The sequence below is a fragment of the Atractosteus spatula genome, chromosome 5, assembly GCF_055471065.1.
Source record: "Atractosteus spatula isolate fAtrSpa1 chromosome 5, fAtrSpa1.hap1, whole genome shotgun sequence".
Lineage (NCBI taxonomy): Eukaryota > Metazoa > Chordata > Actinopteri > Semionotiformes > Lepisosteidae > Atractosteus > Atractosteus spatula.
The window spans coordinates 24983732-25010191 of NC_142710.1; the positions used below are offsets into that span (position 1 = coordinate 24983732).

Below are 26460 nucleotides of genomic sequence, written 5' to 3' on the forward strand. Positions count from 1 at the left end.
TACGTATGAAAAAAAACACAAAGGTATTAAGCCTTTAAAGAAAACACTCTGGTTTAGGGATTTTTAAAAAGAAGGTTTTTTAAAAATGAAAGTTCTTTTTCCTGTCTCTCGGTGACCCTTTTGCACTCACAGCAGTTCAGTCCCTCAGGAATCTTCGTGTTACTTCTAATTTGTAAATAAATTGTTCCAGTCTCTTTCTCAGCGCTCTGTGGTGTGTTTATTCCATTTCCCTTCACAAGCACAGTATGTAAATCAGGCATATTGCTTCTTCGCTCACCTGGGAAAACTCAGCAGGGATCTGAAATGGATCAGAAAAGCCACAGACAAGTCAGAATTCCAGTACTTCACTCTCTTCTAAGAATCACAGCTTTTTAGAATTTACTGGAATAATTATAGTTGTCTCTGCCACTTAGTGTGTACTAGTGTCTGCTAGAGTATAATAGAATGAACTTCTCCCTAATTTAATTCTGATCCTTTAATCACGCATGTGTATTGAAATTCAGTGTATTCGGCTTTTCTTGGAATCAAATAGAAAATATTACTTGGAAGCAACCCTAAAAATCAATTTGAGCATTTCTAGAAAACTATGACTGTTTATGCCTGTGTCTCTACAAAAGGAAAGTGTACAGGCTCTAGATATTGGTTAAATGTTTCTGGTGTCATTTTTATTAATTGATCATTGATGACTAATGGAGATACACTTGAGTAACTTGGAGTGCTGCATAAGCACTAAATCACCCCAATCATTAGAGAAATGTCTGCACACAGGTAGTGGGGTGATTTAACCTGGTGAATGTCATAGTGTGCGAAAATCAAGAAGGAAAATTAAGGTACAAAAGAATCTATATGTCTCAACTATCAAGAAAACAACACCTTGCCTTTGGCATATTGGGGGCTGTTCTAAATCACCCTAGGTGGACTCACCAGCAAGTCCTCTTCAGCAATGAATCAAGGTTTTGTGTAGACCACCCTGATGGATGTCAACGAGTGTGGCAGAGATGCAGACTGACACATTTTAATTTGTTTACAAAAGGCTAGTCGATAGGGACATCCAAGTGAAACGGTCAGGGTAGGAGGGTCTAGATGCAACAAAACTCCATTTGTAGTGATTGATGGCAACTTAGCTGAACGGTGATCAAGTCCTAGGATCTCCCATTTTGTCCTTCTTGTAGGCCTATCCCAACATGACGACATTACATGACAACTCACAACCTTATGCTGCTTATATAACAATGGCTTTCTTTCGTGATGAGAATAGGGGATGCCCTGATGAGCACCATCAAACATTTTTGGACTGAACTGGGATGACATGGGGCTTTTAGGGCTCAGAGACCAGTGAACAGGCACAAGTATGTCCAGGCTCCACTAGAGAAAAGAAACAGAATCTCCCAAGATAGCATCGGAATCCTGGTGCAAAAGCGTGTGTCACCAATGTATTACTTCCAATGATTGGCCACATGCTTTCACAACAGGCCCTGTTTTGATCAACATTTACAGGAAGTGCACTTGCTCTAACCCTTCCTCATTTCACGGGTTTCCACTGTCCAGGATTGCCAGGAGTGTGGGTGAAGCAGCTGAGACTCTGTGTCAGTAGGGTGGAGTCCATCCAGCACCTGAGTGCATGATGTAAGGATTGTTTACCAGCAGAGGCAGAAGTGTCAGGGAGCAGCAAAGTATTTGCACACAAGGCGCTTTGCAAATACGAAAAGAATGCAGGCATAACAGGATTGCTTTGTTCCAGCGGGTGTCTGCCATTTACCCCATGGCTACTCAATGCAATCCCTCTTGTGTTTGTCTTTGCCTCAGCTATCAAATCAGCACTTCATGACATATTTGATAAGGATCCAGGAGAGATCATGTCAACTTTCAATCATATATAAACTCTCTGGCAGCACCACTGCAAGACACAATAAAGCCCTCCCCCAGTCAGTCCATTGCTGTACAGCATAGTATCTGGCTTGCAAAACACTAGAAAAAACCTCAGTCCTCCTACTCAGCAGCAAGCAGGAAATAATGGATCTTTAGGTGTTTGACAATTAAATGTTCTATCCTAAAAGCAGACTCCTGACACAAAAGTATTTATCTATTCACACGGTAAAGGAAATTTCTGCACATTCTCATGAAAAAGGAAATTAAACTGCTCTTGTCAAATTTTCTACACTGGATTATACAATACATTTATTTTTCTATCTACCCATCTATAAACAAAAACACATAATTTCCTACCAAATGCTATAAGTATAATAGTTATATTATCACCAGTACCACTGGGGATAGGGACTTTACAAGGTTTTGATTGATGAGATTGTCAGTGTATGATCAGCAGTAAAAGGTCAAGACAGCCTATGTGTTTGGTTAAGTGTGCTACACAGCTGTTTCTCCTCCATCTGCTCATCTGCAGGACAAAACAAAATGAAACAGAGAATGGCAAACACAAATAACTCTGGGGATCTGCCTGTATTTGAACAATATGCTGTCGGCTCTTCCGTGGTTTCCCCAATGACAGCTAACCGATTTCCTTCCTCACACAAGCATGGCCATCCTGGGGCGATGCACAGTCAGCCACTGGGGTGTGTCTGGGGAGACAGCAGACATTCTGCCCTTTGCAGAGCAAAACACAGGACACAGTGCAGCTCGGTCTGCCTGTGGTTCAGTGCGCTGGGGCTTTCTGAGAAATAAGCAAGAGCAAGGAAATGGGCACATTTCTATTTCAGTTTGATTCACTGTCCCATTAAGAAACCACAACATTTGTATAAAATATATTTGGCCTACAGCAACAACAAAGGCATTTTCTCAGTAGTTGTGCCTCACCTTCAGGATTGTGTCTAATCTGCTTGATCACTGTCAATCTAGTCTCTGAGAACCACAGGGCCCTTCTGGTTTTCATTTCATTTAGACCTTTCCGTTTCCCAAGTAAGCTGAAGATTTACTTAACTTGTCAAAATTCACATTCCTTTCCCCACAGAGGTGGCCAGTAGCACATTAGATCAAGAAGCCCAAAAAGGTGGGCCAAAGGGCTTGGTTTCATTTCTACAATTGTATCACTCCGGAGTGACACTGAAGCTAACACACACACTGCAGTGCTCATGCTCAAGTGCAAACCTAACTATCGCAGCAAGCATTTGGAAAACTTCAAAGTAATTGGGAACAAATGTGATGTCTGATTTTTCTATGTTAAGTTTGGAATGCCTTTAAATGGAAAAAGTAGTTCACAGATTTTTTTCTATTTTTTATTGAAATACAAATCAAGAGTATTCCCTCATTCATTGTAAAGTGCGAGGTAGTACTGATACACTGATGAAGAAGTACAGCAACAGTATCACACCTTGTATGAACCAAACAATGCTTAATTATGTTAGCTGCCTCAGAATACATGTATAGGGGTGAAATTTACTTAGAACAAGAAATGTACACTACATTGGCATTTTCAACTACTCAAAGCTTACATTAGTGCAAGTCAAATCTATGCTTCCACTTCTGTCTTTTTTAGTGTCTCCAACCCACATCAAACTCCAAAAATCATTCCAGCACTCAAAACAAGAAGCATTAACATTTCCAGTTAAACAGCGAAGAACCAGAAACTACTGTATGTGGCTTTCCCTACATTTTTTTTGTTTTGCTTAGATCAATCTACTCATCTACCCACCTTACAGTACATTTATTTAATTATGGGTAAGCAATCACATTATATCTTGGCATATAATTTTATCTAGGGTTAACAGTGTTGTGAGCGAGGAATATGTAACATCAATCTGCGCTGTAAAACTCCAAGCGGAAGCCCCTTCCCTTCGGGTGCGTGGGGTCCTATTGGGCCCTGTGTTTGAGAATGATGTCTACTGCCTCGGCCAGGCTGTCAACATATCCGTCTGCCCTCACCGTGGGGTGCTGCTCGTCACTGGGCCTGTTGAGAGAAACAGGAAGGGGAGAACTGGGGTCATCATAGACAGCAGGTCCGGAAATGTGTACAGTACCTACAGCGGTCAAAGGAAAGAGGCTGGCAAAACGCAACAGCATCAGACAAAGGCAATTCTCACAAAACCATGCTCTTCTGGCGTGGGGAGAGAGTTAAGAGAGAAGTTGGGGATATTTAGGTTTTGCATGAAAGCAATGATTGAAATATTATTTTGCATCAAAATACTAATGCTTTATTTTTTTTCCAGGTCTTCTTCAGCATGTTTACATTTTAGCCCTGGTGTTTAGAGTGCGTCTGTGCTGACAAAGCACTGAATTTCTCTAGTGTGCCTGGTTTTCAGCTCATTCTCCATTTAATTTAATACCCAAAAGCAATGTGCTTGGTGCTAATTGTGCTTATAATTTTAGAATTTACATGTACTAGGGCAATTGAAAGATATCTTGTGCGTCTCAGGCACTTGTGAGTCTGTTCCAAGATCTGTTCATTTATTTTTGGGATGGTGTATTAATGTGATTTCATCATTTGTTTACATGACAGCTGTTCCCAAAGGGAATAGAAACGAGAAGCCATATCGCATTGGGGCGAGAGAACAACAGCTAACCATGCATCACGGCAGCAGGGAGCATTCAGCCATGTCTGTCGGTTTCGCAGCCAAGTAACCAACAGAGACAGAACACTTAGTTCACTTGCATACAAGAAAACAAGAAGAAGCCAACAAACTTCAAGGGGAGAGAGCAGCTGGTTAATCCAGGAGAAGAATGCCAGACCTTCTGGATTATAATCAACAACCTTCTATGTTGCTCCGAATAGAGAGTGGGTCAGTTTGGGGTGGTGCAATAGTACCGGGGGTCTGTGAAAAAGGACTCTTGTTGGCTGGACACAGCTGTTTTGGAGCTGGACAAGGAGCGGATTCTGGGGCATGATGGGGGTGATTCTTGGGGTGACTGAGCTGTGCTGTAGAAAGCTGAAGAGCTGTGGTTTGTCACATTGTGTCTGCGCTCAGTTAACTGAAGACCTGTTAACTATGAGTTCAGGAGAAACACACTTCCAACTCAGTTCACGCCATAAGTAATAAAACAAAGCTCACGTGCTTTATGTATCACAGCATAATTTGGATAACCTCTGACAGTTATCACTGCCATTTAACAGTGATCAAATTATTACATCTCAAATAGGATAAATGGAGCCATAAAATACTGACTCATTAAAACTGTTAAACAGAAAATGGAACAATAGTGTTAGTACATCGAGAGATGCACAAGCCTCATTCAATTTTAAAATCATTGAAACAATCACTCTAATTTTTGATAAAATGCTACTCTATAATTTGCTGATTTTGGTCATTACTGATGACTGTCTTAGGAAGCACAGCATCAGTGGGAATCATCAAGCCTCTCTCACCAGTCTCTATGGACCTGAGGGGTTTGAAGAAATATTGTTATTCAGTCCTGCAAAGAGATTTAAAAAACATCTTAACATATTCCCAAGTTGAACTTGCAAACGTTTGTTCTTACAAATTATATAATATTATTGGTAACTCATTTTGAAGAGTACTGCTATATAACCTTAAAATTACAAATTTTAAGCTATCTTGTGCACGTTTGTTAACAAATACATCAATATTTCCAGTTAAAAAAGAAAAAAACACAAGACAGTCACAGAGCTAATAGTGTAAAGCTTAAACTGCCTGCATTAGTTAAGATAATCAGCTTGCCTTTGCATGCCTTCAGGTAAACCCCTATAGAAAAACATAATTCTTAATTAACATTACAATAGGATTGTGGCCCAGAAAACTAGTCCCAAGTCTGGATGAACTCCAACAAGACATTGTGCAAAAATGTACAGATTTTGTTTTCCCCATAAGGGTCAAGGAGTCCCTGTAGCATAACTTAAGAAGGAAAACAAAACAACTCAAAGACTAAAGATTTGCAAAACGAGAAACAAAGCAAATAAGAGTTTCCAGCATTTTAAACGAAAGAGGCACCTTAAAAAAGAAGGAAAAACAAGCACAGAACAGAGAATAGCTCTGTTCATGTTTACATGTGTCTGTCATCTCCTTCCACTGGAATGTGATGAGCTTTGTGTTAACGGTCAGCGTCGTGTCATGGTCAGTTTATTATTCATTCACCCTTCCCAGGGTTGTGCTAAGAGTGTTCCGTTTCTGTAGTTATTATACTGATGAAGTGGTGATATAATGACAATTCGGTTCTGCTTATTATTCCAGCGGCTGTCAGATGTAGTGTCACATCTGTAGTGGGAGTACCACATATTATGTGTATAAAATGCAATTGTCATTTTTTTCAGTTACCCAACACTCATAGAAGGGTAGTGGTCTTTTAAAAATCCTGGTTGTTTTCTTCAGAGACTTATTTAGTAAAGTGTTTAGCTCATTCCACTTTTCAGCAATTTGATTGTATAAGAGGAAAGGCATGATCTTCAACTTCAGATTGATACAGACCCTTATAACTCATCCTAAACTATAATGTCCAGCCCTTTAATTTGAAGAATAAAACATTAAAACTTGCAACCTGGAACACAAACAAGTTCAGCAGAGAAATAAGCTAGAGAGTGCAGTGTGTTTTCTCCAGTCAGTGTTAACGTATCCAAAGTAATGCTCTCTGGATGTATCAAATGAAGATTTTCCTACTATCCATCCTAAACTAAATTACTTATAGTTTCCAACTTTCACCTATACAACATGATTTGCTACTGTGTTTGAAATAGTTCCCTGTGATAACACTGTACATAACCCTTAAGATTTTTATATACCATACTTTGATCACATTTCTTTACAACCTCCTTTACTAAAGAGATTAAGATTTTTTAACCTGTCAATATACGATACACAAAAACATCATTAGATCATGAATCATTCTCATTGTTCTTCTTCAAACTCTTTCTAAAGCTACAATGCCATTTTCATGTTATAGTGACATATATTGTATTCAAGTAATTTAGAATACAATATTCTAAATTAGGTTGTACTAATACATTGTAAAGCATTAGCATAACTTTCATTGATTTGAATTCTCACTTTTTGTTATGTACCCAAGCATTCTGTTTATGTTTTTATGGCTTCCCTACATTGTCTGGATAAGGACACAGAAGAATGTACATAAATACTCACTTCCCTTCCATGCATAGCTTCCTGCAGCTCAGAATGACCTATGCAATATATATCATGTATGTTTCTACTTTCTGAGAAGACAGCTTTGACTTTATCATTGCTAAATCTAATATGCGAAGTATCTACCCAAGTTTTTTTATTCCCTTACTACTGTTTCTGTTTGCCACTGCCTCTATTTTTGTCATATCTGCTATCTGCAAATGTAACTAGTTTTCTACCTATATCAGATATAGACCTATTTACATCGATCAGGAAGAGCAATAGACCTAAAATGGATACCTGCGGTGCACCAATGCTTACATCTACCCAATTAGACGCTGAGCCCTTAAGATTATGTGTTGTCTCCTGTTCGTTAATCAGTTCTCAAACCATGTGCACACATCATCTTTGATTCCTATGGCTTTTAATTAGATAATTAATCTTCTATAAGAAAACTTATCAGAAGCTGAAGTACATATAAGCTAAATTCTAAATACAAAATGCTGTACATTTTAATGTTATCAACGTCCTTGTTGCTTGTTTGAAGAATTCTAGTCAGTTACTGTAGTTAACCAGATATAACCTTTCCAGATTAATTTTGGATGTCTCTTAAAATGGTGCTGTTTGGTAAATATTCTTCCCATATAGCTGGAACTTTTGTTTACATAACTTTCCCAGTAATAGATGTAAGACTGATTTACAATATGTCGCTTCTGGAGATAGCAAAGCAGCAACACATTTTTGTATAATAAACCCAAGAGCAAGCAGAGAAACCCTGGCATCAGCGGTGTGAGCAGGCAGCACCTTGTTTGCAGCTGGCAGTGTAGACAAACAGGCGCAATGAAGGTGAGCACAGGTCTAGGCAAACACAGTACATAAACCATAAACAGGGACAAGCAAAGTTCAAAACCAAGAGACACTGGACAAAGAACCAGAGGAGAATCCAGAGAACAAAGTCACGGTGAATACAGGAAGAAACACAGCAAAAACTCAGTAACTCAAACAAAGCTAGAGATGTAGCAAACTCTATGACAGAGTTCCAGAGTACTCTCAGATCATGGCTTATGTAGTCTTGAACCACCTGAGGCAGGTGTGGTGAATAATTTTCCCCAGGTGGTACAAGACTCCTGTTGAATTAATTACCATGCTCTTAAATGACAGGCAATGGAGGTGTGGCCAACTACCTTGTAGATACTAGCTCACTCCACCAGTCATCTGTGACGATGAGAATGATATGATTAGTGTGGAATTTCCCTTTTCATTTTTTGTTCTCTTTAATATAAACTGATATAATATTTGCAATTCTCTGGTCTGTGGGAACTACTACAATCCTAAGGGAGTGCTGTAATCTTAACTTGGGGGTTTACGAGTAACATCCCTCAATTTCTTAGGAATGACTATCATTCTTAGGACCATCAGACCTTAGTTTTAATGCTCCTCAACTATACACACACACACTTCCCCAGTACAACCTGATTATCTTTCCCTGGTCAGACTGATGGAGGGTTGACTACTGTATGCACTTAATTCCTGATTGTAGGCAGATGTATACACTGTTTTCACATTAATTTCTCCAGCAAGATAACTGAGGAGAATCACTCACAGTGGGATTGTCTGTTTAATGAGTCCAACTCCTCAAAGCTCCCACCTTCCTCTGCACACCAGAGTTTTTCAGATGCTGAGTTAACTTCTCTGAGCAAGGAGCAAATGTGCCTGTCATTAAAAGTTTGTTTATCAAGCTGTTGTTGATCTTATGTAAACTCTTTGTAACCTGCGATACCTATGAGTAAATCTGTATTGATTTAAAATTCTGTATAATGCTCTGCTGTGGAAAAGGAGGCTACACCAAATGAAATCTGTGTTATGATGCATTGCATTTTGTATGCTAAATGTAAATCAGTTATGATTTCTCCTAGAGAGTAAAGATGGTGTTAATATTCAAAGAAATAGTGCCAGATCGAGCCAATATTTCCTTTCACAAAATGAACCGCATGGCTTATCATTAGTGGAACAGTGGAACACAATAGTGTCAAAGATCGCTTCCTGTCATACCTCTGTGCTGCACCCTGATGCTGTGCTGCAAACTAAAGACTATGAATTGTTCTGGAACTGTATACTACATATATGTATTTAATTAATCTGTTAGTTAATTAATATTTAATTAAGTAAATTAGGAGGGAATTAAAAATTAACAATGAGGTACAATGAAAGAAAAATCCTTTTCTCTCAGCCCCTGAGCTGCTGAGCTGTATTCTTCTCACAGCTGGACTGAACTGTTTAAGAAAGGCCTCCTGGGAGACACAGCGAAGGAGGAACAGGACTCTTGGTGTTATGTTTTCAAATGAAAAGCAAAAAAAACATTCTGCCTGAAAGCACTGCAAAGTATGTTTTTCATGTCAAATAAACAAATAAATTGCCAAACAAACGAGGACCAGAAGATTTTGGCACAAAGCGTGAGACACTCTCAAGTTGCCAACTCTAATGTTGTTCACAACAGTAATTCAGTTTAAACAAATTTGCCATAAGACCACTTCAGAATGCAGATCTAAATACTTTTTTTTTTTTACCGGATAACAATTAAAAAGATGCCTAATCATCACCTGTGCCATCAGAAAGGGTTTATAGGAGCTGTGCTGGTAAATAAAATAGGCTGACTTTTTGTTGTGGTGCAGGCAGGGGGAGTACAGTATAACCTCTCAATAAAGAGGTGGCACAATTCCCACTTTCAACAACAGCATTCATCATTTTGCCACGCAATGCAGGTTCAAACACTGTTCAAGTTACTCTATGAGGCCAGTTGGCTGTGTGTTTAATGATTGGGAAAATACTTTATTAAAAAACATTACCCAACAAACCTCATACAGGCCAGTGAATATATCAAGAAGCAAAAACATACATGTAGTGTAAAGTGTACAGTGTATCTGTGGACAAAACACAAATAACCTCCTCCTGACTTGTTTCTGAACAAATGGTCTTGCTTAGATTTTCACTTCATTATTTGAAGGACATATGTAAAAGTAATTAAGATAAACAAAGAGTCCTTACAAATCTTACAAAAAAACATATAAGATAAAAAATGTGACACTAAAACTAACCTTGAGGACCCTGGGTTTTAGGGCTTCAGGTCAAATATACATCTATCCACCAAATGATGCATCCATCCTTCTGCAAAGTTGTCAAGCTGTTTATACACACAGGTACCATGAAATGTTGAAAGGACGTTGCAGCAAAGTGTGTTTAAGAGTTGGTCTGAATTTGTAAACATTTTTTTGAAAAACAAAATCAACTTATATCAGTTACACCAAATACCACCTTGAAAAAACAATTCCAATTGCGTGCATTAAGCCATCTGTTCCGATATCTTAAATCTTTACCTCATACATATTGAACATCATTTCCTTCCTACTCAGAATGGGACATACACAAGTTCAGTAATTTAATTCCAGCTTGTCTTCTATATTCTGCGCTCCAAGAAAATGAAGAAAGAACCATTCCATGAAAATGACTTTTAACACAGCAAAGGCAATTGTTTAGTAAAGTAACCAAGTCGACTAACTCTGTCTGCTTTGCACATAGTACCGACATTCTGACATCCCCCTTGCCAAGAGTTAATTGATATAATATATACCTGTACAAAAAAGCGAATCTTAAAATACAATTTAGTTTATGAATAATACCAAAATAACCACTGAATTATGTTAGATATTGATTATATTTTTAAGTGTGCTGCAGCCTTTTTTCTGTTGGAAAGTCTTTAGATGCAGCCATGCTCAGACAATGGATATTATAGTTATTAGAACTTAATCCTGGAGTGACATACAGTATAAGGATGACCTAAACTGAAGTGAGACAGAAATCTCTTAATGGTGATATTTGTAATTACACTTTCAGTGAATTTCCCATGTGGTGTGATCTAAGATGCCTGAAAGCTGCTTTATCACACATTTGTTCAGAGTTGTGTCTTCTCTGTAGAGCAGTGGCCAGGGCCAAAACTGTAACTAAGAGTGCATTTTTGACCAGCTTCTCTGGATAAATACATGTTTTTGAGTGATTGCTGACCTGATAGGATTCTGAAAAAAAGGATTCAATTACATTAAGCTGCTGTCACTGGTCTTAGCATCAGCCTCCCTCGCTTTCTCTGTGGGCTGAGCATTAATAAAAACAAGGAAGCAATAAAAAAAGTTAAGTAAGAAGTGGAAAAACAGAGAATAATGCAACAGCTGCAGCTAGATAAATACTGCCTTTATACCTCAAAGGATCTAGATGTTTATTTCTGGAACTACTTCTTAGGTTTAATGTGCTGTAATTGGGACTTCTATGAGAAATAAGACATTCAGCTAGTGTGATACACTTGAACTGCTGGAAAAATATCCACTTTTTCCACAAAATAATATCCTGTAATGGGTTGTGTAGGAGGCTTACAGTCAAGCCTAGTTACTACTTAAAAGAGTTGACTAATGGACCAGGCACAGATGATATTTATGTCTTGTGGGGGTAAGTGGAGCATGGACAAGCCAAGCTTGAAAGACTCTTTCACAGGGACTGATGGGACAGATAAACCAAACCCGTCTTCAACGTTGTCTTGTAATTCCTTCTGCACATGAACCACCACTCGAAAGGTTTTAATTTCATGTCAGATTGGCTGTGTCCTTTGTTTGGTTCTTTCCCTTGAGTACATTGACAGTCTGACCCAAACAACAATAGTGGACGTTTGCAGAATATCAAGCTTTCAGAGATACCAGATTCTCAGATTTTCCTGTTATTTTTAAGGAAGTGAGAAAATGTGCTTCATATAGCACTATCTGTGATATAAATGATCTTTGATCTCCTGGACTACCATAATCTGAATAACATTTTTGTTTAAAATGGTGTCTTTCATGTCTCGCAGCTACGAACCCATGACTGTACACAGTGGAGAATGAGGACATGTTTTATCATGTCATGGGTAACACCTGACATTCTGCCCAAATGGATGAGTGTGTTTATTAACAGCACTGCAGAGCTAAAAGTGCCATGGAGCCCTCCCAAGGACTTCCAGAGTCCCTACAAGCACGTTGTAGGGTTGTAGGGAAATCCTGCTTGTATGACCAAGGCTCAAACCCATGATCGCAGAACTTAACCTGCACTTGGTATATCAAGGGTATAGGGAGGCCCTCTAAATTACAATTCAAAAGGAGAGGATTTACAAGCATGTTGGGAGGTGAATGAAACTCATGTTGTAGAGAGCTTCAAAGGCCATCACTACAGACAATTCATCTGTCAGCCTCTGTATGAAAAGCCTCTCCGGGGGAGGATCTATGTGATTAATGAAATACTAGCACAGATTTGCATTACAAAAATGTATGACAACACCTCCAATTAGATTTCAAAAGCATCATGTATATGTGGGGCCCGGCCCTGTTGTCTTTTCAGTTAGCCTTGTATTTAACAAAGAGAAGAAAAATGCTTCCAGTTATAGAGTATTAACTATTGGAGATATAAAGCTCATTTTTCAGCCGTCAGCAGAATGCGATTTATTTCCTTGGGGGCTGCGTCGCAGAAATGTGTTTTGTTTGGAATTACCTGAGTGATGTTTGCATTAAGGATATATGTGCCTCTAATCCGGAGCATGTGTGTAAAGGAACAATAAGAAAGACCCCTATTGTAGCTGGAGTGCGTGAGTGTGTCTATAAGTGCAAGTCTACACCAATGTTTACCATCCCTTCTTCTGCTATTGCGAAAAGGCTGAGATCTTTATTGATGTGGCTGAGAGCTCTCAGACATGTATTTAGGGTGCAGTGTAATGTTTCAATATGCCATCTGTTAAGCAGGGTGGCTTTTTCTCTCTCCCTTCTTTTATTGCTCAGGGAATGGAAAAATACCACCAGCTAAGAAATATTCGAGACAAAGCCCAAGCCTGGTTTCACCTTGTAAATGACAGAATGAGCTTTGTCGTTGTGTAAAGGAATCATTAATAATTAAGAGAGAGGTTTCGTGCCTCGCAAAGCGCAGCCCATAAAGGGAGAGCTGGAGTCAGAATACAACACAGTCCCAGGGGATGACAAAGATCCGGCTCCTGCCATAGCAGGAGACTTGGACTTCAGATGGCCATTGGAAAGGCGTCTTGCTGCTCCTCTGTCTAGGCTAGCCTCGCCGAAAGAAAAACAAGCGAGTTTCGAAAATGTTATGGGTTGGAAATTGCTTCAAAAAAACAAAATAAAAATGCATAGCTAAGAAAAATGCTATTTTGCCTGCACTCATAAGAGGGTCTTCTATCCATCCGCTACTCAAGCTTTTCAAGCCCTGAAGAGGGCTTTACAAATTGTTGAAGGCTACTGCTTGTTTTCCCACATCAATTAAATAACTTGAATGTGTAGCCCTTAAAACTGCAGAGGACCAGTTAGCATCAGTCCTGGTTACTAATGTCAGATTACCTCTTCAAACCATACTCATCACAGAGACAGTTTTAATTTCAGAATGAAAGCTACAGTTAATAGCCTGCATACATAAGGAACTGTGAGTGATGAAGAAACACAATGTTCTGTTCCACTCTGAATTATTTACATTGAGTGTCTAAATATTGAAGCAAATGAGAGCAGGCTTCACTATGCACTGAGGCCAAGACTTTAGTGTGATGTCACAGTATACCATTTGTTAATGGTACAGATAGTTGCTCTTACAGGTTTATGACCTGTTTATCCTGGCTTTCCTTTGAATGCTATAAAAGGGAGGATCTGGTCTTGACTCTGCAGAGCAGTTATCTTACTGCACAAGTCTAGCACAGGAGGCCTGCCAATACTCTGACAGCTGTGAAAGCTCTTGGAACAAACAGTTTCTAAGGGGTTAATGATCGTGATGTGTCTTTTAAAACCAATCCAGTTTCACAATAATTCATAGAATAGTTGCCGAGATGTGTGGTTTCATCATATTTCCAACTTGCCCATTCTGCTTTATTGCCATGGAATGTGAATCACATTGCATCTAGGTGAAACTGAGGCCTGGAGCTGTTCACATGAGTGAGGGGTATTCCTCAATTATTAGAAAGAAACCCTTTGCACAAGGCGTTAGTCTTGTTAGTCTTGTTAGTGCTACAGAGAGAGAAGAAGTGTGACACTGAAAGTTCTACCTACTTTGAAAGGAGAACTTTTCACTACAGAAGGAATGATGGTTAAGACCTGCCTGTGAGGTGTAGTCAGTTTAACTTTTGTACTGTCACAGTGACCTTTACCATGAACCCTCCCAACATACCACCTGTATCTTTCTCAGAATTTCAGCAGGTTACCTTGTTGAACGCTGCTTTGCTGAAGACAACAGTGATGACAACCCGAACGCTGTTAAACATACAAAACTCAGGACTCTCCCACATTTTAAACCCTTTGTCTCACAACCACACCTTTCTTTAATAACCTAAAGTTCCTTAGGTAACACAACAGCTTTACATTAATATAAAAAATCCTTTAAAACTAAATCTAATGAATCTATTATTTGCTTAGCTGTCTGGTTCATTTTGTCCAAATTAATCTGTTGCTATTTTACCCAAGTTAAGGTATAAAATGAAATTAGAGCAGGTACCTGTAGCTGCGTCAGCATGGCTGCAAAGGAACGAGTAAGGTTTATTCCATGCTAAAAAGAGAAGAAAAGAAACGTGAAGAAGTTTCCACATCCAAAACATTGTGTTTCTTCTCTTTTCAGCATGGAATAAACTTTACTTGTCCTAAAATGAAACCAGTATGACAGTATGCGCTATGCACTGTTTGTGTTAAAGTATTGTAGTTCTGCAGGATGTTAACTACAGCTTTGGCAAGGCCATAAAAACAGTAACATGTAAAATATATACCATTTCACAAGAGAACAGTGCAGCTAAGAAAAACATGGAGAATCTGATTACTCTTAAATCTGTTCTCTTTAAGCAAAAAATGCAACAAATTCTGCATGAGAAAAAACCCCAATAAGCTGACATAGATAAAAAACTATGACTAACATAACTCATGGTTGACCTACAGATTTAAAAGTTTATCCTGTTCTATAGTTGCAACTTTCAACTATGTAGTTTCATTTCACAGTCAGGAGTGAAAACTAGATTCGAGTTCAAAGTCTGTGGTTAATGTGGCAAACCAAGATGCCTGTACAAGAATATGTGAATTTCCAACAACATGTAAGTTATTATCGAATAAACTACAGCAAACTGATTAGCTTCTTCTCATGTGCTTTGCAAATCTAGCAAAAAAATATTTGCCTTTTTTTGAAGCACTCAAGGCATCCCATTTCACCACTAATTTATTTGCAGCATAAAAGAAAGATGTGAGCTGGGTACTAATTGCAACATGACAGAGAAAGAAATTACACAATGTCCATTGTCTTCTCTCTTTCTGTTTTACTTTCTTTCTCAGCAAAAAGGCAGAGAAGGATTGGATCAAGACAAACAGGTTGTACATTAGCATCCTCAAGAGAAAAACAGTCTTAACATGTTTCACAAGCTGGGAACAACAGCAGCCCCAAATAATGCTGTGTTTACTTTATCTGTCTGCTTGCTATTATAAAAAACAAAAGAAGTCTTTACCACACGATGTTCTCCGCTGTTATTTTTTGGTGCTCTGGTGCTGGTTTAGGAGGAGGGACTGGCAACAAAGGAAAATATGTGGTTCCTGTTTCAGTTCAAAGGGGCCTGTTTAGCACATTGCAGAGCCCCAGGCTTCTCCCAAAAGGGCTTTAGGGTGGTGCTATAAACTGCAGCACAAAAAGGCACCAGTATGCCAGCAATTTATTTCAGAAATTAGTCTGAGATTTAGGCGTGTGAAGTTTATCTTTCCACTCTGAAGCTGAATCATCCCCTAATGCAAAAAGAAATAAATTACTATGTTAAAAACTGGTACCTGGTATCAACTGGCATTTACATAATTTTTGCTACCATATGGGCGCGAGGACAACAGTTGTAGTTACATTTCTCATGGCTGGATTTCAGTTAACAAAAAAAAAACCCACTAACATTCCTTAGTGGTTCAAACAATTATTAAAAATAACCACTTAATAACAGTTTAATCATTGATCATGTATTCTTTGTAATTTAGAATTCATTGACAAGTCAATAATGCTCCAACCAATAGGAAAACCTCAGATATCCCATCAACCAATCAGAAATCTCCATTCGAGGACCTACCATGAACAGATGCAATTTTGTTGCACTTGGGTATATGAAGGTTTAATTTTATTAAAACAACATTGCACATAGTTATTTTTTTTGATAGAGTGTCAGATTTCAAATCACAGTTCAATCCATTACATTTAGTGAATACAGCTGTTATTATGGCTGTATGTACAATATGTTTTAATAGAAACCAAACATTTGAAGAAGAACAGAAGAAATTGCCTATAAATATTACATTTTTTTGTGAGGTTGCAATTGATTATTGTTGATGAATAAAAAAAAACTCTATTTCTTAAAGTAGCACAAGGTCAGTCAAGTGGCTTGACTGGACTAAGTAAGTAAAAATCAGCAAAACACAGATGAACCCTGAAGGACAGGATGTTATGGGATTATGTCTGCTCTCTGGCCAAACAATGGTCATTAAGAAAAACTACTCCTGAAGAAACCGAGTTCTTCTGTTTCTGCCAGAAGACACAAAATGGATAATGACTGATGGACAAAGAAACTTCACAATGGGCCTTTGATCAGTAAATGCCACAAATAACAGGTTGAAAACAGTGTATTGAATTTTCTCTAAAATTATTGTAGCTTTAAAAAACATGAAGATCAGACTGGCATGGAATACAAAATGCTAACTAAAGCTACAGTACTCTACCGCCTGTCCTGTATAAATTGCACTGGATCCCAGTGAAGCGCAAAGCAGAGTTCAAATTTCTCCCTCTCTTCTATAGGCACTGAATGGTATAGATCCAGGTTTACTTAAAACAACTCTATTGTCTGTAAAAACTTGCTGCGCAGATCCAATAGGGACTTGCTTCAAGACTTGTCTTTCCACTAAAGCTTTTAATGTGTAATTCAGTTATATTTTTGGTTTCATAAAACAATTCACAGAGCTCAATTTCCTAACCTCTAATGCAGCGGTTCCCAACCCTGGTCCTGTAGGACTGGTCTGTCTGCTGGTTTTTGTTCCAATTGAGTTGTCAGTTACAAAACAGAATGATTTCCAAATGTCAAAGAGCAGAAAACAACTGAAAAAAAATCAGCATAAGCAATTAATGGTTTAATTAAGGAACTGAGAGATAAGATGGCACCAAAACTACTACATACTATCGGACATTACAGACATACTATCAGTGTTCTACTCTATTACGAATAATGCAAATAAAGGGACTTTGTTTTGTTTCTGCTGCATAAAGTTCAGTAAGTCTCGCTGAGTGTAAAAGGGGCAAATCAGACAGGACAGAACTGCAGAACAGCCCAACAGGAGAAAGGCAAAGAGGGGGCTGATGAGGCGAAACAGCAAAGAGCTGACGAGTCCAGAGCTGTTGGTAAGCTATTATTGCTGTGGAGGAATTTATTTACCGTTTTAGCTTTGAGATTTCATACTTAATGATCTTTCCTTCCTTGCGTGCATTAGGGATAATGACTTTACTTAGTTCAACTCCATTAATAAAACTGGCATAACTGCACAGGAAATCCCTACTTATCAAAGGCAGAGTGGATTTTTAGAGCCAGGAAAAATGGAGCCTTGCGATTAGATTTTACACGTGCTCCACTTGGAGCAGTTTTCCTCTCCGACAGGAGGGATCAGTCTGTAAAACAAGCACCAGTTCCACAATACAATAGTGATTTAGTGCTGCAACAGACATCCCATTCCTGCACATGTCCCAACCCTGCATCATCCACTATCAAAACTGCATCTAACATTGGGGCCAGATGTTCATATGTCAAAATGGTCATCACTAATGAATAAGGGCCAAGGGTAAATCAAAGTCCTCAACGAAAACAATTCTCTATTGGCATTCCCTAGTAAACTTCAAAATTTTCTTAAGATTTAATAAGACAAAGAAATGAAGCCTGTGTGAAACCTGTTGATACAAGAAACTCATTTCACAATCCTAATGTAGTTTTTCATGCAATTAAAATACTATGTGCTGCACGCAGCGAAAGACTGTTTGACCTAGCAGGGCAATGATAAAGCACAGAGTTGGAAACAGTTTTGAATGGCTGTTTAGAACTACACTGTAAAACTATTACCATTAACATTAACGCTGATCTCTCAGTTTTCTTAAAATGATCAAAACTTTGTGCTATTGTTTCACTACTTTTGGAAACTCAGTTTAAAAAAAATTAGGCAATATATAAAGTCCTAAAATGTGGTTGCATAAATATCTGTTATATTCTGAAGTTACATCTCTCAAGAAAATTGAAAACTGTGAGTTGAGTAACTTGAATAACATCTCTTGATTTGTTACACTGTCTGCTAGTTTTCACTCCAGTTGAGTTCTTAATCACAGGCTAAGTGACTGTAGTTTTAATTTTGGGCATATTTAATAAATTTGTGTTGAGCTTTTAAAAGGTCAAACTGGATTTATACAGTATATCGTTTCAACCCTGTACCAATTTTGGAGTTTCAGAGCTGCCCTCATTTGGGTGTGTTCTCACTAAAAAGTAACCAATTTACTCTGCAGAAATAAAAAAGGTTTAGTGTGGGAGTGTGGTCATTCCTACCTGTGTCTGTTCGCCACCAACTGATCAACTAGTAAGACTTGTTTTCCGAAGTAATGGCAAGCAAGTTGAGGAGAAGCTGAGTAAAGTTCTGACTCAGAGTACACATAGTACATCATCTGTGTTTGGAGATACCTGATCCTGGGGAGGTGAGACTCCAGTACGGAGGACAGTTTTTAGACAGAGGAGCAGAAGAGTAGTGACTGCAGTGGCTAGTAACAGTATTATGCATTCATATATATACTGTATATACAGTACATTATCCACATAACCACTGGACCCGTCCCAGAAAATTGATTTTTCTCTTGCTTGTGCAACTTAGAAATCTTAGTTTGTTGTTATAATTAAAAAAACACTTGATCTGGAGTTCCCTAATTCAGCCCTGGAGTTAAACAGCTATGGTGACATAATCTACTACTGTAAGCACTGAACAAAAATAAACCTATAAACATTTTAGAGTATGCTAGCAACTGGAAACGCTCAATGTTCCTTGTCAGGCAGTGTTCTAGTTAACAAAGAAAATGTTTTTTTTTTATTAGGCTTCATTTTGGCTACATTCTTTTACCACTGAGTGTGTGAATCTATTAGAACTGAGAACTGTATGTATGTTTTGTAATAATCAGCCACTGATCACGGTTTCCTCATTTCCCACAATGTAGTTAGAAACTTTCCATTATGACTTCCTATAAAAGTAATAAAAAATTCAATATTGCAGGTGAAGACTAATATCTAACTATAAAAATTGAAACAGAAAAATGATTTCAGGAGGAACTTATTTCCCCCCTTACTTGCTAGGCCATTAAGAAGAGGATGTAAAACACAACAGTGTATTTTGTCTCTGACTAAAGAAAGAGGAACAAATATAATGGAAATTACAAGCAAGAAACATTTCTTTAAAAAACTAACGAAAAAAAGCAAGAATGTTCTGTTTTAAAGTATAGACTTTGGAGCTGGTACAGACAACAGTACCGATCCTCACCACTGTGGAACTGTAACTGACAAATACATAGCACCATTAACAGCAGTAGCTAGCAGGCACTTCACGCACAACATCAGCCAGGAGAAAAGTTCTGTCCTCAGTGAATGCCTATCCCAAAATAGTATTTCTAAACAACTCAAGACCTCATTTTCATTTGGCCATTTTTTGTGGTGCTTTGGGGGTCACTGTCTGTCTATGTAGAGACAATGAAAAAGTAATTAAGTCCAGCCACAGCACAGAGATTCTCATTTTACAGAAGTCAGAAGGTCACTTTAAAAGCTTGTTGTGCACTGTATGGCAGGATTTAATGGTTCCTTGCAGATAAAACATTCAAAAGGTGCACACAAAACAGAAAGCAGTGTTGCAGAGTTCTGAGAACTTTCTGGAAGACGTCTGCAATTATGTTCAGTAAGGTGACTGTAAATGGGATAGGGAACAACTAATACAGCATGTGAGCTGACAACTGGTGTTTCATTCAAATAGTAATTATCATATACAATAAACAATTGTTATATACCATGTAAGTGATAATATTTGGCTGGGCCTAAAGTCTCATTTCTTTAATCATGGACAGTCTTATTTAAAAAAACTCCTTGCCCCTCAACTGTCTTTTAACACATTGCTAACACAAGAAAGTGTTCCTATTTTTGTGTTTTTTTGAATGATATGAAATGTACAAAGACACTTAAATGGAACCACTGAACTTGAAGTGAACTGTTAAAAGTCCTTTTACCAGAGCAATTAGAAAGAATAAAAAAACACTGCAATCAGTTTAAACTAGGCTACCGTCCTGTGCAGGCGCCCCTTCAATATGAGATTGTAATCTCAGTGGTCTGCCCCAGTTAAACAAATATATCAATTAGGTCTGTAATAAGTGGCTGTTTATCAGACTTCAGAATGGGTTAATTATTGGTGTACAGTACTTTCAGTTATGGAGGTTTCTCAATTTCTGGCACATTTCTGTTTAAAATAATATGGTATAATATAACTTCATAGTATCATATGACAGACCTTATTACATGGACCATAGGGCATAAAGGGCGATAAATTTTCAGAAGAATAATGAAGCTGGTCTGTCTGAGGAGACAGAAAACTTTCTGAAAATTAAAATGCCTGAGATGTAAATTACTTAACATAATTACTTTAAAGATATCTTGAAATGAAAGCCCATTTCCCAATTTGCTTGCACAAGAATTCCTTACCTACAGTACCAATAAAGTGTGTAAATCATGGAGGTCTTTTCCACTCTGCTTAGCATTAAAATATAAACAAAAAATCTCCATGACAAACTCTTGTTGAAAGATAACTCCACTGAAAAGACTAATTAAAAAACATAGTTATCAGAAAAAAATCCTCTCCTTATTTTCTGTGTGAGCAAACTTCCCAAGTCATACAACTATTAGAATGAATCTGAAACCCAATTTGCATGAAGCTGATCCACAGGGAAAACTGGGCTTACTGAACTCATTTTTTTTCTCTAAACTAAAACAGAACTTTTTCTTCCCTGAGGAAATCGCCTATTAAAATTCTGAGATACACTTTTCGGCTCAACTTGAAAGTCTGCTGGACAGATTTCATTCAAGGTGTTGCATAGTAAGAAGACACGGTAAGAACATTTAAGCTGATCTGAACAACCAACTGTCATTTACTCAGGGTGACTGGCATCAGTTCCTAAACCTTCTGACTAAGGGGCAGACACCCACATGGAATGATCTGATAATCCAGAGCAGGGAGGTGCTTCTGTCAGCACTGCCTCAGTAGGTTAAGCAGACATTATGGCTCTGAACAAGAATCCTGCCGGTCATGCCTCAGTCACTGTCATTGGAAATCAAATTAACTTGCCAGTGGTTCTTTCCAATGCCAAGTTTGTAAATTAGGGAAAAAATTTCACACATGCAGAAAGTGAATAGTTGGTACTAATTTAATTTAACCTTCAAACATTAACCTACAGTAGGCCAAGCAGGCCAAGATAACAATGTTCAACAGGAAACATCCTGTGTAGGACTGGAAACGTATTATAATAATAATAATAGTGATAGCTTCCATTCACCACTGAAGTGCTTCCCCACCTAAGTGGGTCTCAGCAGCACCCTAAAACATAGCAGTGCAGGTCCACCCAACTGCTCAGATGAAAAAAAAAATCCAGATCACACTGGGATAAAGACATGGCCCAGGTTTAAACTGGCAATGTGTGGACCAAACTGAGCCAGGGCCTTAACTGGCTGAGCCACTCTGGAGCTCCAAACCATTTTTTTTCCCTTCTGAGGTTTGTTCTTTGGACATCGTGCAAGACCTGAGCCAACCACCTTACACTCAAGGCTTTGTTTTTGTTGCACGCACACAGATTAGAAAAAAAAAAATGCTGCTGTCATGATGTGAAGTTAGATGATTTCATATTTTATAAGTTGTTGCTTTAATCCCTCTTGTAAAGAAATAACAGATCTAACCCCGATCAAAGTTGAATTCACCCAATGCCAGGCTGGGATGCGGAAAACGCCACACCTGAGCCAGAAAAAACAAACAGAAATGAGCAGCTTATCAACGCTGTGCCGGGTAGACTGCTCCCAGGGAGTGCACTGCCGCCAAGAAATGTTCTGCTGATTATTGATGTGACAGCAGGTGCAAACAAAAAAGAAACCAAAATTACACCACACCTTCTCACCATTCTGACCTACAAAATACATGACCACAAAGCCCTGCTGATAAATTGTCAGGTACACATATTTACTCCATTGTGGTTATTCTTCATGATGTTGCACAATTTCTCCTGTAGGCCAGTGAAACACACTGTACTGCCAATGGCTCTTGTACACATTGAGCTGGTATCTACAGCACTCAGAATACACCCATTGCGTCCAGGACTCTGTGGCTTGTGTGCAAACTAAAACTACTCCATACCCTCTCCTCCATAGAATATGCTGGCTGTGTCTGAAATTTGGGTGGACTTAAAGGTTCTCCCTCTAATATAAAAGTCACTAAAGGCCCTACACAATTTTCAAAAGAGCCTTCTTTTGGGCCTCACCACATCTGTAGTACTCACTGCCTACATCCATCACAGACTTTGTCACTGTCTATATTTTCAAAACTATATATATTTTTTACAAAAGCTTTTAATATATAATTGTAACGCAACGGGGGCTCCGGCGGGCGCCCTTGCCGCATCAGGTCGGCCCCACACCGTCCGGGGCTCGAACCCGGGACTTCCGCGTCTCTCTGCAGCGACCCAACCTCGTGAGCTAAAGAGAGATCTCTTTCCAGCCCAGTAGCTGTAGTCCTGCTATCATAGGGAAGGGCGGTGACGTCACCTGCTCTGGTACGCCGGCTCTTACACAGTACCTGACGGCCGTAAGCGTTACACTCTCCCCCGCTTAAATCGCCGTCCCCGGCGAAGGGCTATCCCATCCCACTTCTGACACCAATGTAACGCAACGGGGGCTCCGGCGGGCGCCCTTGCCGCATCTGGTCGGCCCCATCCCGACTGAGGCTCGAACCCGGGACTTCCGCGTCTCTCTGCAGCGACCTAGCCCCGTGAGCTAAAGAGAGATCTCTCTACAGCCCAGTAGCTGTAGTCCTGCTATCATAGGGAAGGGCGGTGACGTCACCTGCTCTGGTACGCCGGCTCTTACACAGTACCTGACAGCCGTAAGCGTTACATAATGTAGTTTTACTCTTGGGAGTACTTTCTTAAGTGGGTATATTTAGTACAACAAAGTCTGACAGTGAACAATAGAAACTCAATTTACTCAGTTGTCAGGCACTGAGAAAGCACTTATAAAGCAAAAATATTTGACGCTTTAAGCCAATGGTTCCAAATTTCCAGTTCCCAATTGCTTTATTAAGAATATAATAGATTGCAGAACCAGAACACACAAAGTAGCACTTAAAGTACATTATTTCAGTTTGAAATCTTTATAGTTGTGCACAGAAAAGAGTCCCTTTGTAGTAGGTGAGAAAGTTCTGTGCTGCCGATGCTGCCACCAGAGGACACTGTTGTTTCATTAAGAGCTGCATGAGATAGTGATTTTAAGTCCAATCACGTGACACATCTTTGAAAGCTGCTCTATGCTTCTGTCTCTCACATTCTCATAAACCTTAGATTTTCTGACTGCCACTGTTCTTATGATGCTGTAGACAGTGATAAACATTGGAAAAGGTTATTCTGCTCACTGAAGCAGCTTCATCAAAAGCTAAATTCACATTAACCTTTTTGTTTTCCGAATGTAAGCTGTATTTTTCTACATTTCCAGGTGTGATGTGATGTTCTCATTGGAAATCAGGGCTTCAATATTTCCAGTGTTTTAAAGATGAATGAGAAAGTTTATTTCTCCTGCTTTTCCAGGACTGTTTACAAAGTAGCTTTTCCATATTATAACTAGTTGGGTGTATACAGTATGTAAAAGGTAAGCAAGGAAGGAAATCTGTCCCAATCAAATAGCCACAGTTAAACTCTCAAACCCTTGAAACCTGTTTTCAAAGCTAGACTTGTACTATTATGAGTACAGTGTGGAAAGCCCAACAAGGATACAGTTTCTTTAGCACCATTAAACTAACTGGGGAAGACAGGCAACTGCAGAGTAAAGAAAAATAAAACAGCTGGAAGTCTGGGATTAGAGCGCCCTCTAAAGGCACAGTTAATTTAAAACATTTGATATCTTTGCCTACTCTGGCCTGATAAGGAAGCACTTATTCTAAAAAGAAAATGGTAAAATAATGAATTTTGTTATTTTGTCTCAATGACAAGCCAACAGCCTGATGACAATGACATCAATGACAATGACAAGACAACAGCAGAATTCTTTGCCTGTTGTGTACAGCTTAATTCTTACTATGTGAGCAAGGTGGCGACCGCAACCCACACAGCCAAGGAGCAACAGTTCAGACCGCAAGCCGAGTGTCTGGTGTGGTATGAGTCCGAGAGCAGAATGCACTGACCTGTACTTCCCTGTCCTGACTTGCAGAGCTTTCATGCCGCAGTCTTGAGCGCCACCGACATCATTCACCAGATCATCTCCGATCATGAGGGCCTGTCAGGGGAAAGAGAAAGAGTCCCGTGGGCTGTCAGACAGCACAGCTCTCCAGCACTAACTCACATGCCCTGTCACACTGGACACCCTACCTGATCTCTCTATATCGTCCTGCTGCAGATTAGACATGATCTCACTGGCACCCGGAGAATTTACTGTGTGCGCACAGGGGGTTTGTTTTGTATTGATGGATATCACCTGAAATGCCGACATTCCGAGCATGAGCAGTTCTGTAATGATAAGTGTTCTCCCCCCCAAAAAAAGCTTGATTTACTCTTCTCTGATAAGAAAATATAGAAGCTTCAATACCAAGCTCAAGGAGATGGTGTCTCCAATAAGTATTTCTCCACCAGGCATGAAAAAACTATTAAAGTCACTCCTTGTATACTACATACCTCACCTAGAAGCCACAAAATAAACCTCTGGTCACTGATGTTTATTTGAATACATTTTTGGAGTATTGTGACTTTTCTCTCGTTTTTAAGTTTTATTTCCAGCAGGTTCAGCCATGTACACCTACCACTGGTGCTGTAGCTCTTAATGAATAGCAATAAAAATCTTTTTTTTGTAGTAATATCTCCGTCTCAGGAAACTAAATGCAAAATCTTTTACAATCAGTTTAATAGCTAAAATTAACACTGCAAGCACCATATCCTGCATTAACATTTCTGACATTTCCAGGTTTGTGGAAAGGCCTTGATTAATCCCTGTGCTATGGTATACTAAGATATACGAGTGACATTTAAGGGTAAAGAGAAAAAAAAGCAGGCTTAGCAGATTTCCCGAACCTCTCTTTAAAATAAGATGTTGACCTTTTTTCCAGGGGTGAAGATGAAGCTGTTGTACGAGAGCCATGCTTTTCAATTCCAGCGGACAGGAGACGGTAGCGTGGAGTAGTCAGGCTCCACTTGAGTAGTGAAGCCTGCAGAAGCCATCTTGAGGCAGAGGCATATGGAGGCTGCAGGCCAGCCCCAGGGGACTGTAGTGATTTACTATCAGTGAAGGGCAATAATCACTAAAGGAGGAGCAATTATTCCCAAATCATTTAGGATTTAAAAAATCATTGGTTAGAAGATGAAGGTCAGGAGGTGCTGTGTCATGATGAATAAAAACAGCCAGCCATCTAGACTTCGTTTAACTTTCCATACGGAGCACAGAGTCAGAGAAGGACGGTCAGAAGTGGGCTTTTAATATGACCTGACAGCAAGCATCAGAACAGAAAAATCAAAATAAATGAAAGGTCTGAAATAAGGTCAATTTGTAAACTTGCAGTGTCACCCCTGCATGTCTTCTGAACTTAAAATATTGTTTTTTCTTTCTTGCAACCTGAACAGATACTAAGGCATGCTCAATTTACAGACCAGAACACTGCATTCTGTTGGTCCAGATCACCTGTTTATGTTGGGAAACTTATGATGACCAGGCTCCTGAGAGAATGGAATAGTAAAAGCTTCCCCTTAGTATTCAGGACTAGTGCTATGTCCTGTTCCCGACTACCCCGTACTTCGAGAATTATGGCCACATACCTAAATTACCCCCCCCATCTTAGCAATGTCAGGGTTAGTTGGGGTGGTGTAGGGGTGGCAGGGGGTCCTTTCCTCACTTGTCACTAATTACCAGTCTGCTAGCTAGGATAGTATTATTAACACTCAGACAAGAGTAAATCCCTGGTTGATTCTAGCTTTGAAAAAGACTTGAGGATCCAGCATGGGTGAGAGAAATGGCCTCCTTCTTCATTAATACAGTACCAAACCTGCTTCCATTTCATTTCCAGACATCTTCATTTAGTCCAGATAACTTAGCTCA

At 39.1% G+C, this 26460-nt stretch overlaps 1 protein-coding gene across 1 annotated transcript in view; it reads right to left on the reverse strand.

The window, feature by feature from the left end:
• Positions 1-3213: 3213 nt before the first annotated feature.
• The window catches only part of lhpp (phospholysine phosphohistidine inorganic pyrophosphate phosphatase), a 33181-nt gene continuing 9934 nt past the window's right edge, over positions 3214-26460 (reverse strand). The window contains exons 6-7 of the mRNA XM_088916831.1: positions 24563-24654; positions 3214-3901 (exon numbers count right to left, since the gene is read on the reverse strand). Of these exons, the coding sequence (XP_088772957.1) occupies positions 3805-3901; positions 24563-24654 (189 nt within the window). The 3' untranslated portion in view covers positions 3214-3804. The remainder of the gene's footprint in view (positions 3902-24562; positions 24655-26460) is intronic.